This window comes from Platalea leucorodia, assembly GCF_965183815.1.
Source record: "Platalea leucorodia genome assembly, chromosome: 5".
Classification (NCBI taxonomy): Eukaryota; Metazoa; Chordata; class Aves; order Pelecaniformes; family Threskiornithidae; genus Platalea; species Platalea leucorodia.
Genome location: NC_138827.1, coordinates 63,519,122 through 63,538,303, shown reverse-complemented (window position 1 = coordinate 63,538,303; position 19,182 = coordinate 63,519,122). Strand labels below are relative to the sequence as shown.

Sequence of the window (19,182 nt, the reverse complement as noted above, 5' to 3'; positions counted from 1 at the left end):
TGGCATTATCAGGTGACAATGACGGCATACCTGGATGTATTTTATGATGACATTTAAACTAACATTTGTCAGTGTTAAAAGTTGAATTCCACATCACACCAGATCCTCTCTGAGCAGCATTGTCATATGAAACTCTCAAAATTAGTCTAATTAAAGTACGCAAGCATCATTGGCTCTGTTATGGAACTGGTGATTCACAATAGAAAGCAGCAGAGGCATAGGTTACCACAGGGCTAGGACGGATTTCCTCTATCTAGTCTAGACCCCAGTCCTTCCTCCCAGTCCACTACCCTTCTTTACCTAGCAGCCATATAACTAAGACCCTGAAAGCCCAGGACAACATGCTTCTGTTTACAGAGACAATAGTTAGACAGGAGCGACCTGCTGTGTCCACCTTGCCGGGTGATTTAGCCCAAGCACAGGACCCCAGTGGTGTGGTTATCACTATTACTAAAGCTAGCTAGGCTCGATGCTAGCTCAAGGATCCTTGTACAGAGCTCTGTTGCACGGTGTAGACATGCCTTGAGTCAGCTATCATTAGCTGGTATTAATCCTGACAGAGCATCCTGAACACAACATCCTTAAAAGGGCATAAGTGGGAGTTAGGCGCTAGTTAACTTATAAATTAAAGCGTGAATTAAATTATCCACTGAAGAAAGTAAAGGGCAATTTAAATTTCAGTTCATTATGAAGCCCAAGCAAGTAAGTCAATTTACACCAGCTAAGGATTTGGCCTAGTTTCTCCTCCCCATGATTTTAAACCCTGTTTTGTTGCAGGAGAAGCTACGTGATGTGAAGTTATCCTGCTGCATGACACGGGAGACACACATGAAACATTCTGCATATTACTTTCAATAAACTGTTTTAGACCATTTGCAATCCACTATATGCATTTCATAGTTTATGTGAAAATATTGGGGGGCAGGAGGACACCAGCAAGCAACTTGCTGTGGGATCCTTTGAATTTCCAGTTAAAAATGTTTACCAATATATCATTATTATGATGAGCTTTTGTTTAATTCCTTGCCATAATCATTCCAAACAAGGTTGTGCATTTTTAACGCTAGAGACAGAACTGAAAACAATCAAGTGCTTTGAAATAAAGAAAACCAAGCATAAATTGTTGATCAACAAGTTGCAAAGAATCACAGACATTAGTTATACCATTTAGCATGACAAAAGCATATCCAAACCTTTCAGAGAGACTGTGCAAAATACTAGCCTTACTGAAATTTAAAAAACAATGTCGCACCCCTGTTACTGAACATAATAAATTCATGAGTATAAATCTCATGGGGCTCAAAATCAGTATATTTTTCTGGCCACATACAATATACGTATTTGCTTTGATAACACCTGTGAGCAATTTTCTGCTAGCTGGAGGCAGTTGTTCCACAGCCTGCAAGTCCCTTATCTGGGATTCCTCGGGGCCACGTCTGCAGCAGTAGGCTGAGGAGTGCCTGGAAGCGTTCCCAGGCACTGATGCCAACTGGCAGGGAGCAGCCTGAATCTGCGCTAGTAACTGCCGCCGTGCTCGGCACAGGGTGGCTGCGTACCGACTGCCAGCAGAGATCGGTCTCCGGACTCTCCTTGTTGTCAAATCATGCTTACGACGTCTGAGGAGAGCAGTAGCTGGAATGGGGCAATTTTTTTTCCAGGAAATAATCTAACAGTGTCCTGGGAGAGAGGAGACAGATGTGCGCTAGCAGGCACACTTGCATTTATGAGCGTGGGGGCAGCCACAAGCTTTGGCCTTTCTTTCCACAGGGGTGAGGTGAGCAAGAGGAACCCATGGCAGGTCCTGCACCGTGCCCCCGAGGTCTGTGCCACCACACAGACGAGCCCTCCTTTCCCAAGGGAGGCGCAGCTGTGCTCGAGGTGTTCCTCCCTTTTCTCCTACCCACTGGCCGGTCAGCAAAGATGTGCTGGGATACAAATGCCTCTGTGGCCCATACAGCTCCGAGGATACAGGGAAAGGAGCACTCCTGGGCAGTCACACACCAACTGCAGCTTCTACAGGGCAGATAACTCCTGCAGCAGCCCTGCACGCAGAGGGTACCAAAGGGATTTTTTAAACAAATTCCTCATTCCTCCATGTATCCTAGCAACACCTCTCTGAGGTTAGAGATGAGATGCCTTGCCCACCTGTTGCACAGGACGCCTGAGGCAAGTTACATATTGCTTTCTTCCCAGCTTGCCCCACTAGTACAAAGCCACAGCGATTAAGGAATATGCCACAATCAGCACACCCCAGTCTCGTCCGCTCAGGCTGGGTGTCACACACAGGCATTTGCATCTCTAAACACCGTGAACTCAGCAGTGGCTCATGCAGCGTGCGTGTGGTCCAAGGAAAGGTCTTGCTGACACAGGCTGAGGGCTTTGCGATCAAGGCAATAAAAAGGGGGTGGCCTTAATCCCTGCCGCAAAAATGCTTTACGTGCAGTCACACAGCGCTGAAGGAGCTCAGGCCCAGAGCAGGTATCTAAATACGATTTCCAAAAACACTGTAGGTCCAAAATGTGCACAGTGAACAAAACTGAAAGAAAATTCGACTCCTCCCATGCCCCTCCCTCCAACCTGATCAAGCTGCAATATACATTTAGCAAATGAGCAGTCCTTGTTAAAAAAAAAACAAAAACAAAAACAAAAACAAGAAACTCATTGAAAAGCAACCTTTTTCATAGGAGATATCATTCTTTTTCTCCCTCCTCTAAAGCACCCCTTAGCATTTTCTATTGGGGGGGGGCAGAAAATGAAAATGTTACAGAAATCGTCATGGAACTTTAAAATTTTATTTTATAGAACAATTAAAACAAATTTAATCAAATTAAAAAATCTAAAAAAAATAAACCTATTACAAAAATCTGTAGAAGGGGAAATTTACAACGGATCACTTTCTACACCCAGTGAAGATGGTCCTTTCCCTATGATTCTCCTGCCCATCAAATTAGATTTCTTTTCTTTGGCTGTCACTGACCGAATCCTTTCAGCTACAATATGCATTTGTCACTTGAACCTCAGTTATCTTAATTTATCATGTATCTGCATTCCTGAAAATGAGCAGATAAGAAGCTACGTATTTTGCTGCTTTTTTGTGTTCCTGAACTAATCGCTGCTAAGTCCATTTTATTCTAATATATTAAAGGAATTCAATGGTTGCACAGGCACACACAAGGAAGCCTCTGTCCCCAAGGCCAATAGGGGAGATGAGGTTATCACTACTCAGTCAAACATACATCATTTACTGTAGATCTCTTTTATTCATCTTCACTCAGAGGAAAATATGGGATACTTCATAAGTGGTTTTGGCACTTGTGAGTTATCCCTCTTTTTCCACTCATGAAGATAAATGCTGTAATGAAATGCAGCCATCAGATATTCTCTACATTTGGAGTACTCAAACTGTGAACAATGATTATGCCCTTTCATTGGGTAAGTTAAGGTTGACTGCCTAGCTACCTGGGGAAGACAGAAATGATTTGCACTAGCTCACAGGCAATGAATGGAAGAAGGTGGCATACCTTCTCCCTCAGCATCGGAGCTCACAGGCAATGAATGGAAGAAGGTGGCATACCTTCTCCCTCAGCATCGGTCATTCTGCTAATCTCGGGCTGAATAATATGTTCAGTGTGTCAAATCTTCCTTTTTACTTTAAGGCTACTGGGCAGCTGAATCTGCAAGCTGAGATGAGTCCAGCTGAGATGGCAGCAGCCACTTCATTAGTTCCATGTCTGTTTGTTTTTGACGCTTTTGTGGAACCATTGGCTAAGTTTTTATAACAAGTGAGAAAAGGATTATGTAGGTAAGATTTTTTGCAAGAGTCACATGAATTTTAGGATGTGGTCCTGGCCTGCGCTACACAAACAAAACTGCCTTTTGGATTGACAGACATCGTGAGTGAGAACTGGATCATGTTTTCTGTGTGAGATAAAACTTACTGCCTTCATAGCTGTTATTTTTTTTTAATATAGTGTAAGGGAGGAAAATCAAGCATTTAAAGTTACATTTAAAGATGAAAACCTGACAGACATATCTGACAATAAAAACACAGCTGTTAACAACATACTGAAAATAATACAATGATACTGCACAGGAGGCTGGAACCCTGTCTCTGGTTAAGTCTGAGGATAACCTACAGGTGAGAGCAGCTTCCTCATTTATTTAACACAGGGAGCAGTGTTTGTATATTGTGCAGTACTGGGCAGAAATACCCTCAGGATCCCATCATCCAGACACTGCACAAATAAGAACAGAACTTCCCAAACTTCTGTGAACAAGGCATAAGCCCTGGAAAGATAGTTCTTCACATGCAAGGCAAGAGTTATGTTTATATTTTACTCAAATGGAAGAGATGCACCATTCAAAGCGAATCTCTTGAAATCTGCAGTGGACTAGAAACTTGAAGGATGCAAGCTCACAGGGGCTGCTTTATCTTATATTTAATAACAAATCACTGGTTGTTTCTGATGTAAACATGGAGCAGTTGGTAGATGCAGGATAGGTTCAGACACAGGTGATCTATCACAGCCTTACAACATGACCGACTCCCACATCCACCAGTTATTTTTATGTAGCTACTAATGCTAAGGATGTGTTAAGAAAATAAATTAAGTATTGATATGCTCCAGGGAGAGCATTTGCAACAAGAAGCAGGTTGTGGGTTAAAACAGCCAGGTGCATCTTAACCAGTACACAAAATGGTCAAAGAACAGCTGCTGAAGAGACTCATGAGGCCCTGGCACATGCTATCAAGAAAATATTATTTTGAAGCACGCACTGGCTCATATTGAGCACCCACAAGCTATTTTGAGTGCTCAGCGGAGACAAGCTAGCGTTATTAGGGCACTTTTCTTCCAAGAGACAACAAGACATTTTGAGCCAAATAATCCCATCAGAGGGCTTTTGTAAACATCTAAATCAGATGAAGGGGCTGTGATGATCTCATGTTAGGAAAGATTCAGAGGCTGAGCTAAGGCGGGTTTTCTTACAACACTTGAAAAGAAAGTCAAGCTATTTGCTGGGCAGTTTTGGTGCTGTGCCTATCATGTAAAACCGGCTTCCAGTGAGAATCTCTGGAGTCAGATGAACCATCTATTGGCGCAGGGCAGCTGGTTCAAGAAGAAAATCCTGAGCCGGAGCCTACAAGATAAGGTTTTTTTACCTTACTGAGCAGCAAAGCCAGCTAAACAAGCACTGAAAATACAACCCTCGCTTCCTGGCAGAACAACAGCCTCAGACTCAAGAGGAAAGGGTTCCAGGCCTTGGCCTCACCTCACTTCTCTGTCCCAGTTTCACCCAGCCTAATGTCTTTTACAAGCACTTTGAGACCCACAGACAAGAAAAAGGATATGAAGATAATACCCGATTATTACCCAATGCTATGGCTCTGTATTATGTGAAGGCATAGACAGTCACAATGAACTCCCTAAATCAGAAAGATGGGAAGAAATGTGGGAACAGAAGAGGAGGAAATTGGATTATGACAGTGATAGAGGGAAGAGTAGCAGATGGCAGGAATTTAGAGACCTTGGGAAGCACTCTTGACATCAGCATGATGGTCTCAGTAAAGAAAATTGTTAAAAATATGACTAGAAGAAAGAGCCTGATCAGAAAGAGTCAGCCAAAACTGTTTCATTTTGTAAACTATTTCAAGCCTCCTTTTTCCTCCTGTGTTTGAAAGCTTAGCTGTACAGCACGGTGAGGCTTGAACAACAGGGAACCGTAAGCACTTGTGCGCCCCTCTGAATACTGTGACACGAAAAAAGCAGAGAGGGAAGGGTGCCTAAATATAGTTCAGAAGGCTCCCACCTCTCTGTACTCAGGTTCAAACTCCACATTCAGCTCAGGTCAGTGATTTTTGGTCAGCATTTAGCCACTAGCAGAAATAAGGCCATTTCACAATCACCAAAGCTTGGGGCAGAAATGATCATAGCTGATGAGGAACCAGGTATAAATAAAATACTTCCAGTAAACTCCCTAAAAAGAGTTTGCCACTGCCTGCACTTTATTAAGTTACAGTCCAGTGATATTTAGCCAATTTTTAATCTCCCAGACCACTGACTGTAGATCCTCAGCTGGGAGAAATGAAATGTTGATCTACCCCACATCGTGATCCAGCCCTGAATTTACAGATGAATGTAACACCATGGACTTGGTTTATGTTTTTGTCTCAAGAAAATAAGCACTTTTCTTGCTATATATAATACACTATTTTTGCTTAGAAAAAGGAGTTCTAAAATTAATTACACCAAAGATACAGTCTCCCCCTCCCATCCCCTTCCTTGCCCCCTACCCCCGCCAGTGCAGCAGCAATGGTGACACAGACAGCAGCAAGAGCAGAGGCAGAGGGGATGCTAAAGCTAAGCTAACTTGCCAGAAAGTATGTTAACACCTGAAGCAACATAAATGCAATAACCAAGGATCACAAGGAAACCAACGTGCTCATATTCTTGAAACTAAGAAAAAAGTTCATTTACTCTTTCAACAACTATTTTTGTTTCGAATATGCTCTTGGCATGGATTCCATACACAGCCTTTGATCAGTACTGAGAAAAGTACAGTTGTGAACCAAAAAAGGAATGAAATGAAGTACCGAGCCTCTCAAACAATGTACAACTGCCAGCCTCTCATGGTACCTCTGTTATTTGCAGAATGCAAGTGACTGAGGGCACTGGGGCACATATTCAACGCGCTCACTTTTTTTGTCTTGCGACTAATCCATCACATTGGCGAGTTTCACTTACCGGTCAAGTTCTTCAAGCCAAGTTCCCTGAGTCCAAAGTTACCATCCTTTCTGTAGTTAAGAAATATCGCCAAAGCATACCGCTCTTCATAGAGTTTGGTCCCACGAACGATGCGCAGGTTCTCCAGTGGCAGGTATTCAAACTGGTTCAAAGCCACCAAAACATAGCCTGTGACTTCTCGGATAGACTGAAAGACAAAAGTTAAACAAACACATTAGAAATGGTCCATTTTTAATTTTTCTGAATTTCTCATACAGTGGATGCTTTAGTATGAGATGCTGGTAAGTTATTGATTTTAACCACATTTCTGTATCAATTTAACTGAGTTTATCAGAGATACTAGTTGGAAAACTAGAAAATAAAGAGGTAGACATTCTTTTCAGTTGTATTAAACTTGAGCAGAAATTCACAGTAAGTATTAAAGATGCACAAAAGGATGACTTCGCACAACTCAAAGCAGAGAGCAGGTCAAAGGCCTCTGCAGGACATGAGCAGAATCCACTGGGGCAATGCCACAGTTCAGATAAGACTGTCTGTCCGCAAGTAACTCTCTGTTGTACAGGATATTCCAGGGTGAGACTGAAGAGACACAACATGGAGTAAGAGAGACACCTCTGGGAGAGCTCACCATCGAAGAGGAACGGACAGTAGAAATGGGGGGCAGGTTTAGAAGAGTAAATAAAGAGAAACCACAGATGTATTAAAGCACACTTTTGTACTTCTAAACGAAATCAATAACTGAACATTTGCAACAATTCAACTTCAAGTTTCATTTGGAAGTGCTGGAACCATACATGCTGTATATCCCAAACTTTGATCAAAACCAGTACCAAAACCTTTAGCAAAATGATTGCTGCATCTTTGGGTTGGCTGAATTCTTTGTTTGCTTTAGATGAGCTACTCAATAACCCTCCTGCTCATACTCAGGAATTGATTGCCTGGGTTGTAAAGGGAAAAAACACCCCAAAACCCAATAACTAGAAACAGCTTTTCAAAGTCCAAAAGATTAAGAAAACTAAGACTTTTTAGAAAGAAAAAAAATTTTAAAGTATGCTTTTTTAGAAAACAAGGTTAATTCTAAGCAATTTAAATAAATGTCCTAGAAATCTGCAAATGCCTTTGAAAAGCGTCATTTCAACACTCACATAGAGCCTCACCATCCTCAGCAGGACTTTGCACAGGCTGAGGGATGCTCCCGCCCAGAGCTGCTCCCAGAAACGACCTTCACGTTGGAAAGGGTCTCTCAAATCTCACCTAATTCCATGCCTGCAACAGCCTGCAGCCACTGTATACGTGTATATTTATGTGTGTATGTATATTTTATTGACAGAAATTGATATAACTACTTGTGTGGTTAAGTGGATGCATGCACTTTTTTCTTCCCTTTGGCAAAGTCAATACCTTAAACAATACACAGAAAGAAAAATTCTGCTTAGAGTAACGTGCACAGACTATAACTAACATGATGGGGACTCCAGTCAATATCGTAATAAAAACAAACAGGCAAACAATAGCAGGCATCGAATTAAACGTGTTGTGTATGTACCATTAATAAAGAAAGGCAACATGGATTTTGTAGCACAAAGGACAGGCTTTTGCTTTGCTGGTTCAGTGCTGTTGCCATGATTTCATCCGTAAGTGTGCACGTGCCTTTTAATCAGGTTCATAAGAGTTCGTAAGATTATTAACAAGTGTGGCAGTATACATAAGGAAGGATTTATATGCCACAAACTCTAGGCACTAGCTGTCCTTCTAAAGTCAAACGTCTGTACTCAGCTGAAGCTGCTGAAAAAGCTCTGGAGCTATTTCAAGACTTGCTTGGCATCTAAACAGAGCACAGTGTCATTACAGGACTTTGATGAGAACCCAGTGAGTTGAGCTAGGTTGAGAAGTATGGTTCAGTAGCTCAATATTAAATGTAGAGCTGCATTATACCCTGGGACACTGACTCCATTATAATCAGAAGCTTTCCAGCACTTTCATAAGAGCTCTCTGCTTTCAGACATTTCAGCTTAGTCAGTTTGGTCAGGAATTTGTTTTTCATCGTACGCAAAAATTTCCTTAAGCTGGCTTTTTTAGCCTCTCTTCAGAATTTAGGAAATACTATAGTCATGGCTTCAATTTCTCCACTGATATTCTAGGGATACTATAATTGCTCTAATTTAAAGGGATGTTTAACTTGGAATTGAGTTGAAAAAAATTAAAAGCACTTCCAAAACTGCATCTGACCAAGTCCTCCCTGCCAATTTTTGCCACTTACAACCACGTTTTCTATTTTTAGGGTATGTCTTGTTTACTGCTATACAGCAAGTCCACCTGAAAGGTCCCTAATTCAGCATGGCAATGAAATTACACACACACACTCTCACCAGCAAATCTTCATTCCAAAATTGAAAAAAAAAAAAAAAAAGGCAGGGGGGGAGGAAGGAAAGGACGAAGTTGTATTGTTGATAATTGTGAACTGCCACCCCTAACCCTAATCCTTGGTACTTCTTTTTTTTGGTTTATCTGACCGAAATGACAAATTATGGCAAATATTTTGACAAGAGCTAGAGGGTCCTTTCCAGTCCCATGGCTTCCAAGAGTATTGCAACACCTTTTTATTTGCTGGAAAAACTGCCATGTTAATCCTTGCAAAACAAAATGATGAAAATAAACAAAAGGGTTTCTAATTTACTAGAACATATCAACCTGACTGACCAAATGTAGTGGTCTGTTACATTAATTTGGGGGTTTATTTTATTTTTTAACTCATATTTGAATGAAAAAGGCAGAGCAATAACATGTTTTGCAGGATGGTATGTTTTCTGACTGGTCAAGCTTGAAAAAATGTACTGGGAGTTCAGCAGGCAGCTCAGGTTTTGGCCACTCCTGGCCAATGCTATCACTTTGCCAGTCACTGCTAGTTTGGATGTGATTCTTATTGAAAATGGACATCTGCCCGCTTGGAGCTCACTCCAAGCCCCGTTGGAGTCACTGCAAAGACACTTGTTGGCTCCCACACAGACTCACAAATCCTCACACCAGACAAGATCAACCAGCCTGATCCTCTGCAACTTATGCCAAGGTTAGGCATAATTTGAATCTCCCATCCTTTGTATACAAGGCTGAACGCTTTCCTGTTCAGGTATCCTGAACTCAGGTATAAACTCAGATATCCTAATGCTCTATTTTAGCTGTTTTTGCTTCAGCATTAATCTGTGCCCCACCAAGAAGGTGGAGTGGGCTCACAGCAATGGTAGTTTTAAGTGTCACCTCCTAGTTTGATTCTCCTGCCAGGGCTGGAGGTCCTCACAAAAATACATTTCCCATGAGTCAGTCCCTCAGGAAAGAAAAAGGGAGACAAGGACACAAATAACTGCATTTCAGTTCCCATGACCTACAACTAGAATGGAAAGACACAGATTAATCGCCAACAGACTTAAAGCTGAAAGTTTCTGACAGGGAAAACCAAATGAACTCTGGCAACCTCCAGTCTCGTTTGCTGACTATTTTAATTTTGCGGGACTGCCCCCGCCCCCGTTACACCATTATTTTGACTGGGAATTCCAGGCCAGCATGATCCTGCCTTGCCTTGTCACCCGTCCAGCTCTTGAGACATGACCTGTCATGTGAAGAAGCCATCGAGTGAGGCAGCGACGGGCTCATGCTCCCGTAGCGCTCCTGCTGCTTCGGTAAATGCATTTTGGCTCCCCAAAGTTGTTTGGGTACGGCAGTAGGAATGAGCGTATAGATTTGAATGAGGAAAAAGCTGAAACTCCCGTGGTGCCCATCACAAAAGGAAAAGGGACGCTGTTCATCCCCATCACAAAATGAAAAGGGACGCTGTTCATCAAGCCCTCCACACAGAAGCCTGGCTGTTTGAAAGCAGATGAGGAGACACCTCTGAGGATTCAAGAGCCAAAGGTGTCTGCTCCTCTGACTGAGCCGGTTCGGCATCAGATCCTGAAATAAGAAAGCGCATACTTCTAGCAGGAAAGAAAGGTAGTGGGGGGAAAGAAAAAGTATTAATCCTTGACAAATCTAAAGCCTCACGAGCTGCTTTAAAACCACAACAAGCCACAGGATTCAAGTCTGATATATTTACCAGAAAAAAAGCTCTTCAATCTACATTTTCGGAGAGGAGATGAGTACTTGTGCTCCACAGCTTGCTGTCCCTAAGGCCCAGCGCAGCCCAGCACTGCCCTGCACCCTAAAAGCAGGCATGGTAGCCTATAAACCAGTCTCCTACCGGCCTCTACTTTCCCTCACACAGCCAATTTTTTGTTTTTAAACCTAAAAACATGTTACCCTTTGACAACAACAGACCCAATGAAGGCCTTATAGTCCCAAAACTCCTCGTGCCTTGAGGCACCGCCCCACCCGGGGTGGCTGCTGCGCCTCAGGGGGCTGCCACAACATGGCTGCCGCTGCTCCCCTCAGCTGCGCCGGGGCAGCCACTTCGGAGGGTGTGGGTGGGCGTCCGCAGGGCGAACAGAGAAACAGGGTCCCCAGATGACACCAAAAATAAAAGGGTTATTTTCAGAGGTTCTTTTTCAGGGGATGAACTGTAAAAATGAGCTCTAGACAACCTGTTCCCTTAATTACAACTAATATTAGCTGAGTACAGGTAAAGCATTTTAAGCTCCCAACAGCAAAGCCAGAATTATCCTGCCAGCTGGAAGTAAAAGGCAAGATTGTTCCTTGCCGTCTTCAGTTGTCCTTCAGCTCGAGTCAAACGAATCTGAGTGGAACGGAGCAAAATAACAGTGAAAACTTCATCATTCTGCCCAGAACAACAGATCCATGAACGATTAGGGAAGCTGATGTTTCTCATAAACATTACCAAGTTGTCTTAACATCTATTGGGGAAGGTTAGACTGTGGCTAAGGCACCGACGAGAGCTATATTGTGGGGCTTTATTTCAGCTGCAGACGTGTTATTCAGTCACTGCAGCTGATCTGGCAAAGCCCTTGCTGCCTCATCTGGCCAGACATGCGTCCCCAGCAACGGCAACCTGCTGCGGGGGACAGCCCATGTTTGTGGGACCCCAATTAATTATTTTTTCAATTAATTTTGCCCTTTTCCATAAAAGCTAAATATGCTTCAAGTCTGCTTTGATCTCACTTCGAAAGCACCAGTAAACACAAGTGCAGGATGTGAGGATCACCTGATAAATGAGTGTGTTTAATTTACAAACACTAAAAGAAAAAAAAAAAAGGGGAGGGCATAAGAAATATATATTCAGTATATTCACTCGAGAGACAAGGACAAAAGCCTTTGCTTTTCCAGAACTTGTTTGCAGTGAGACAGAGGTGCTTTGGTCCCCAGGAGAAGTCAGGGTGCCACCCCTGAGGGCATAAAGAAAGGCAGCTACTGGGAAAAATTTCGGGAGGCACAGGGGTTTCCATAGGGAAGGGGTTTCTTCTTCTTCCACCACAAGGAGGGAAGTAGAAAGGGCAAAGAACTTTAAATTAGGGAATGTAGGGAATGTAGGGAATAAGCCAAGTGGACACTTTTCATCCCATCTGTTGCAAATACAGTAATTTCTGTTATCAGGGGATATCCATTTCACGAGGCAGCGGCAAGGCTCCTCGCACAGCTCAGCTGCCAGCAGATAACAGACGTCTCCTGACCCTGATCCAAGGAGCTAGGTTGACCCTCCAATGTGAACTGTGCACTTTATTGCAGTGCATTAAATCCTAAGAAAGTCAGATTTCTAAGCGATACAAAGGGGAAAATAGGAATTTCCTAAGTGCATCGTCCTTTTTTCCACCTTAACAGACATTAACATGCCGCAGCAAAGTCATGATTAAAATAACGAACGTGAATAGTTACCACCATGCCATCTCGTTCAGAAGCTTTTCACATCTTGAGTTGACTTGAACAGAGCATTTCACATGTTGCTTTTTGATCAATTAAAAGGTACGCATTTATATCTGGTTAGAACTGTGCAACACCCAACTGGCCGAATTTGTTTCCTCTTTTTATTACGAGGAAAACCCATAATACTGCAAAGACAACACTTGCTTAACTTTAAACAAGTTCTCAGGGCAATCGTAATATCCACCTTCACAAAATTCAGGTGGGCACGTTTGTGATTATGCTGGTCACCTAAAACACCATCAATTACTTTTCATTATTTTTTCATACATTTTCACCCATGCAATGCAATACATCTTTCATTGTCACAATTCAAAAAATAGCGTTCACTGAATAACTACAAAGTGGCCTCTAAGCAGCTACAGCACTTGCACTACCAACTCTAAGGGAAATGCTAATATCTAAAATGTGGAAATAGCTAGCCTATTGCAATTTATGGAGCTCAATTAGCTGTTCCATGCATTGCTCATTGATGGGTATGAATTTTTAATGACACGATAAAATGAGATTTGCAAACGAGTTCAGGAGCCGTATTTACGGGATTGAGGCACACGGCTGTTGCCAGCTTCTCTCAAAGCCCCATCCATAACCATGAGATGTAGTACATACTGACATTTCTCATGTCTAGGAGGACGCTCCATTTAGAGACAATGTCAAAGCTAACACAGAGCATGCACGTAAGGAATTTTGTTCCACAACGAACTCATGCCTTGTCTCCTTCCATGCTGTGCATCCTTCAATTACGTCAACACTTGTGAAATTGTGATGTTAAGCCCTTCTGAGCACCAGCGGTTTTTCAGATACGCTGTACAAGCTTCAATAAAAATCCCTCAAGTTTGAGCACACTGATGAATATCAGAACATAGATTGTGAAAAACATTTTTCTGGCGCCTGATCCAGAAGCAAGCATTGTATTGTAACTAGAGTTGCCTTGGCAGCTGCAGAGAATTTATTGTCCAAAACACTAAAGTTGCAGTTTAGATTCAAATTTGTTACCAAAAAAAGAGGAGCTTCTGGTAGTCTTTCAGTTTGCTTCAAGATGTATTAAAGGCAAAGGAAGGGCTTGGTTGTAATTTTGTTGAGAGCTATACCTGAGGAGCTTTGTGCTGCTGCATGACTGCAGAATGGAACTGTGATTCTGTATTTAAGACAGCTAGTAGAAATTTTAAATCATACTCTTGCCCTCACAGACATCTAGTCATCTTTGGTAATATGCTTACAAAATTAATAATATCCTGAGCAGCAGGTCAGTGGATTGAACATAGCATTCAATTTCCTCAAATTTAAAGTAGCAGTCAGTTAGATGCATCTTTTGTTAAAGTCGTCGGAAATTTGTAAGTGAAGACTTCGCCACGTAATTTATAGAATCCACCTTGGGAGTTGTTGAACTAAAGTTTTGTTTTCTGAATAGTTGGCCTTTACATTTCATTATTCCAAGAGCGGGACTTTTCATACATTAAAACAGGAAAATTAGCTGTGCAGTTAGTTATTTACAGAGCTTGATGTAGAAATCACACTGTTGCATACACGAGGCAAGTTAGGCTGAGTCTGAGCTAATATACATTACAGAAGGGTCTAGGGAGCTCTTCGAGGCAAAACAAATGCCAGTCTAGAATCCGTTAAACTACAGATCAATGCCCAAATCTGGCATTTGGAAAGGAAGCCCCATTAATAACACAAAAGTGATGGTGATGGACAAAAACATGGGGAGATTTTGAAAAGTGTATCTTGACTCATTTCGCAAAGTATTGCTGGGAAAACAATGTGGGACATGAAAAATAAAATAATAATAAACAAAATAATAAAATAACCTAGGAATGGGAACATTAAATAGAAATAATAGGTAAAGAGCAGGACCAAAAAAACCCCTTTTGCTTTCAAATTTTGAAATACAGTTTCTAAAGATGTATCCAAGTATTCCTCCTGTTGACTGAGTTAGGCTTAAGCTCAGGTGTGATCTTGCACCATGTGTCTATGCCTATTTTTCAGTTAAAAATACCATATGAATAGAGAAACTGATCAGGATTACATCAACATCTGAGAGTCTTCCCAATGTTTTCTGTCTAAAACATAATTCCTCTGTTTGTGTACCTGCTTAGGAAGTGTCTGACACAGGCTGCCTGAGTGCACACAATAAATCCTAAGCAGTTTACGTGGAGCAACATTATGACCTAGACAAAGTCTCTACTCCCTAACAACACAATCTTCACAGCTAACATCTTTCTGTCCTGAGGAAAGCTATGGACGACTACATATTTAGCAAGTCAATAAGAATTTTGACATTATATCTGTAATACCTGATTGGCCTTCAACATACTTGCAGAGTGGTTTCCAGGAGAGTTTATTGTATCATCTCCCAAGGGAAAACTTAGTCATAAATTAGATCGGAAAGACTAAAATGAGAGCATTATGCTGTTACAAAATGCTTTACCATTTGGGCTGTTTCGTAGTAGCTACATTTTGCAGAAACTCAAAGCACATCAGCTTGTAGCTGCCCAGTTACAGAATTTCCAATGGGAGAGATTGATGCATTTTGGTTTCTCTGCTTTTGGGAGCTTCAATCAAGTAAATCATGGTTTCTTTCCAGGCAACATAAAATTGCACTAACTGCTACTTCATAAACTAAATAATATCAACACTCTGGAAGGATTTTAGGAAAGTAATAACCATGGGAAAAGACATTCCCTTTTATCAATTTGCCTTAGACAGCCATAGCCTGTGAGGAGCTGTGAGCACATTCAAAGGTCTCTTGGACACTTTCACCAGGAAAGACAAAGCAAGGGCTGTCTTATCAAACCGCTGTCTGAAGCTGCTTTAGAGAGGCAGCACGGGGCAGCAGTGTGAGCACTGCATTGGGATGTCTGCGTCCGCTATCAACTTTGACATTTCTTTTTTGTAGTTAGACGGAATAGTCCTCGGAGCAGAGGTGCTTTCCTAACAACACAAGGAGCCTTGACCCCAGTTGTCACCTGCACTGCACAACGCTTCCCGGGCGTATTTACACAAAGCGCCGACTGCACTGCCACAGGCATCCTGAGATGTCAGTGGATCGAACCGAGCTGGTATATTTATTTTGGCAAAACAAGACATCATCTACAAAAGAAAAAAGCATTCAGTTCCTCATTGTTGTTCTTATTTGTGACAGTCTAAATGCCCATGACATTTTTGCTTGCGTCTAAGCTGAACTAAGTCTTGAGAGGCTGCTTACTTGGTCCTCCGGATCACGAAACTGGTTGGAGCACACCAGGGAGCCCATCCTTGTCCAAGCTCCTTCCCACGGAAAGAAAATGGAAGAGGAGGAGGAGGAGGAGCAGGAGCAGGAGCAAGACCGGTGCTCCCAGTCTCTCCCAGCTCAGAAGCACTCCCAGCTTCTCCAGCAAACATGCAGCCTGAGACAGCAAGCGGATTAAGTTTTATACAGGGAACAAAAAGCAGAGGTGAAAAAGGACGTCTTTCCCATGATGGTTATGAAAGGTCAAGTGTCTGATCAGAAATCAAACAGAAGAATACACATGCCAAATGCAGTGCAGGCTGTAACAGGGTGTCCAGAATTACACAGCGCTTTAAACAAGCTGCCTGCGAAGATCCTAGGAATGTTTTGTGTGCATTTAACAGCAGAAGGAGGTTTTATTTGTTTAACATATGATGAGTGACAGGCTTTGTACATCAGACATTGTGATTTCTTTTTTTCCTAGTACACAGCCAGGTTAGTTGGTATGAATTACTGGCAAGTCTATAGCTACCAGATAAATTAAATGTGCTTATTAAAATTTCTCCACCATCTACTGTGGAAGCAATGGGAGCTCTTGGTTGGCATGATTCCCACTCCTTGGAGCGATGCAGAACGAATTAAACATCCCAGAGATCTGGTACAGAGGTGGAGCTGAACAACAGGACTTTTATATTTTTGTATTCAAACTGCAGGTAAAGGTGTCAGGCCACTCCTGAAAGCAAAAGGCTGTTTCTATTTCTGAACCCAGAACTGACTACACATAGTGAAAATGTGTTAACCTTGCCAAATTTCAGCTAAACAACCTCAGTCTGGGCTTTTGGTTTTTTGCAAGAAGCAAATGGCTGGCTCTCCAATCCTGAAAAAGCAGTTAGCTTATTTTTGGAAAGCTTTGCTTTCCTTTCCCCAGAAAATACTTTCTTAAAAAACATACTTTCAGTTTGTTTCATATGTGCAACAACCACTCTTTAATGAGTATTTTAAATGCATTTCCTACGAGGAACCAGCTTTATTGGCATACTAGGACGTTTTTGCACACATAAATTCGTGAATATTGGAGGAGTTGTTGACTGTTTGTCTGGTTTCATTGAAGAGGAGAATCTTCATCCCAATACTAGATTTTAGCAACTCTTATTTCTAGCTGAGCATATACAAATACATCATCTGATCTCAATGTCACACCTACCTATTGAAACTATTTCAGCCTTTGTAACTCTAATCTCTTCAAGAATAGAAACTCTGGAGAGATGCATTCATCACTGGCTTTTGATTAGGTTTCTTTCCATTAAGATAAAAAGTGAAGAGGCTTCTTGTTTTTAAAGCTGTGTTTTTGTTTTGTTTATCTAGAAGCTGGAGAATAGCTCTGTTATTCAGGCTTTAATAGATTGTTAAAGTCTCCTTCAAGGATAGATCCGTAATTTCTAAGATGTGAGCAATTAGTAAATGCATCTGATTTTCAAATTCAGAGGTATTCTTTAGGAAGAACATGTAAACTCCAGATTTCGAGATTATGCAGAGTGCTACCAACCAGGAAAACAACCTCTACTCTGCAGTGACTGAACTAACCATAAGATAAGATTTTCTCTGCATTAATTCCACTACTTTTCTTCAAGGGGACAAGTTAAAAACTTCTCCCACTCATTACATTTTCTGTGTGGTTCTGAACTGAGCAAGATGCACAATCTTACAGGGGATGGGAGCTTTTTTTAATCATGTCCAGAATAACCAGACACCTTAAAATATACCATTGTTCCTACATGCAATTATTGAAAGAATGAACAAATTGCGGTTCCCTCAAGATTCACAAACAACATCTTTTTTTGTTTAAATTATACGTGAGTTTATGGAGGGCGGTGCTGGAAAAGTTCTACATAAAATTATTTCTCCCTTTTCCAGGAACAAGACTAGAAAAAGTGGTTTGCTCTTGATATAAAAGTTCCAAAAAGCTTAAGAATTAAGAGTCCAGAAGAAACGGTAATTTTATGAAAGGAAAATATAGGGAACAGGGCAAGAGATCAGAGAGGAAAGCGGAACTGCTCATGATCAGGAGCAGAGAAGGACAGAATGTGTCTTTCCTAACGCAAGGCAGGTTCAGGCAGTCATCATTTCTGGCATTATCTAATTTCTGAGTGCTTGAGTTTGCAATCTGACTGCTTTATTTTTATATAATTTTGTTCTTTTTTTAGGGGAAGCATGGCAGGAAAAGTGGAATACTCTGTACAAGATATAATTTCCTTCAATACTTATCACCAGCAAATGATTGGACAGGCAATCTTTTGCCAATGGCTTAATTAGAGGAAACCTCTATATTTAATAATGTTCCTTAATGTACTGAACCACACACAATAGCTTGTTGAAGGAGAAAAAGCAGAGTGGTTATTGTCACAGCTAAGGATGGATGAAAGGTTCAGTCATTAAAGTCATCACAGAAACAATGTTATTAACTATACAGGAATAATCTCAAAGGAGTTCCCAGCTGATTGACAATGATAAAATAATGCAGCAAGCTAAAAAAGAGCCTTCTCTCCTCACCTGTTTTTATTAATACCCTCATTACCTTTCCCTGAAAGACAGCTTTTCAAGAGCTATTATTGTACTTAATATTAAATAAAATTAACCGTGGCAGATCTTGAATTATGTCTTCTGAACCCCTAAATGTAGGGTGCTCACCAGTATATCCCTCAGCTGGGACACGCCCTTCAGCAGGAGTGGGGTCCAGTGGCCAGACACCCAAAAACTCATGATCCTCTTGTGACCCTGCGATGCTGAGCGCTGCACCCAAGTGAGCCAGGCTGTGTCTGGAAACCACAGAAAGAGCAAAGTCTGGGCTGTGTGGACCGAACTTGTCCACTACTGCCTCCTCAACCCCACTGACCACGTTGGGGACATATCCTCCCTCAGAAAGAGGATCCCAGGAGTTGAATGGTCATCCAAGACCCAAGACCAGGCTTTAGCATACCCAGCAGGGATTCCTCTTCCAACAGGAGAGAGGAGCAGCTGAGGGAACTGGGGTTGTTCAGCCTGGAGAAGAGAAGGCTGAGGGGACACCTTATCGCTCTCTACAACTACCTCAAAAGGAGGTTGTAGCGAGGTGGGGGTCGGTCTCTTCTGTCAAGTAGCAAGTGATAGGATAAGAAGAAACAGCTTCAAGTTGCACCAGGGGAAGTTTAGGTTGGGTATTAGGAAAAATGTCTTCACTGGAAGAGTAGTCAGGCACTGGAACAGGCTGCCCAGGGAAGTGGTTGAGTCCCCATCCCTGGAGGTATTTAAAAGATGGGTAGATGCTTGGGGACATGGTTTAGTGGTGGCAGTGCTAGGTTAATGGTTGGACTTGATGATCTTAAAGGT

The 19,182-nt window shown here is 41.9% G+C and overlaps 1 protein-coding gene across 1 annotated transcript in view; it reads right to left on the bottom strand.

Moving 5' to 3' along the window:
- Window positions 1-19,182, bottom strand: part of ERBB4 (erb-b2 receptor tyrosine kinase 4) — a gene marked incomplete at both ends in the record, with an annotated part of 639,842 nt that overhangs the window by 299,669 nt on the left and 320,991 nt on the right. Inside the window, one exon of the mRNA XM_082312566.1 lies at window positions 6,744-6,930. Coding sequence (XP_082168692.1) covers window positions 6,744-6,930 — 187 coding nt within the window. The remainder of the gene's footprint in view (window positions 1-6,743; window positions 6,931-19,182) is intronic.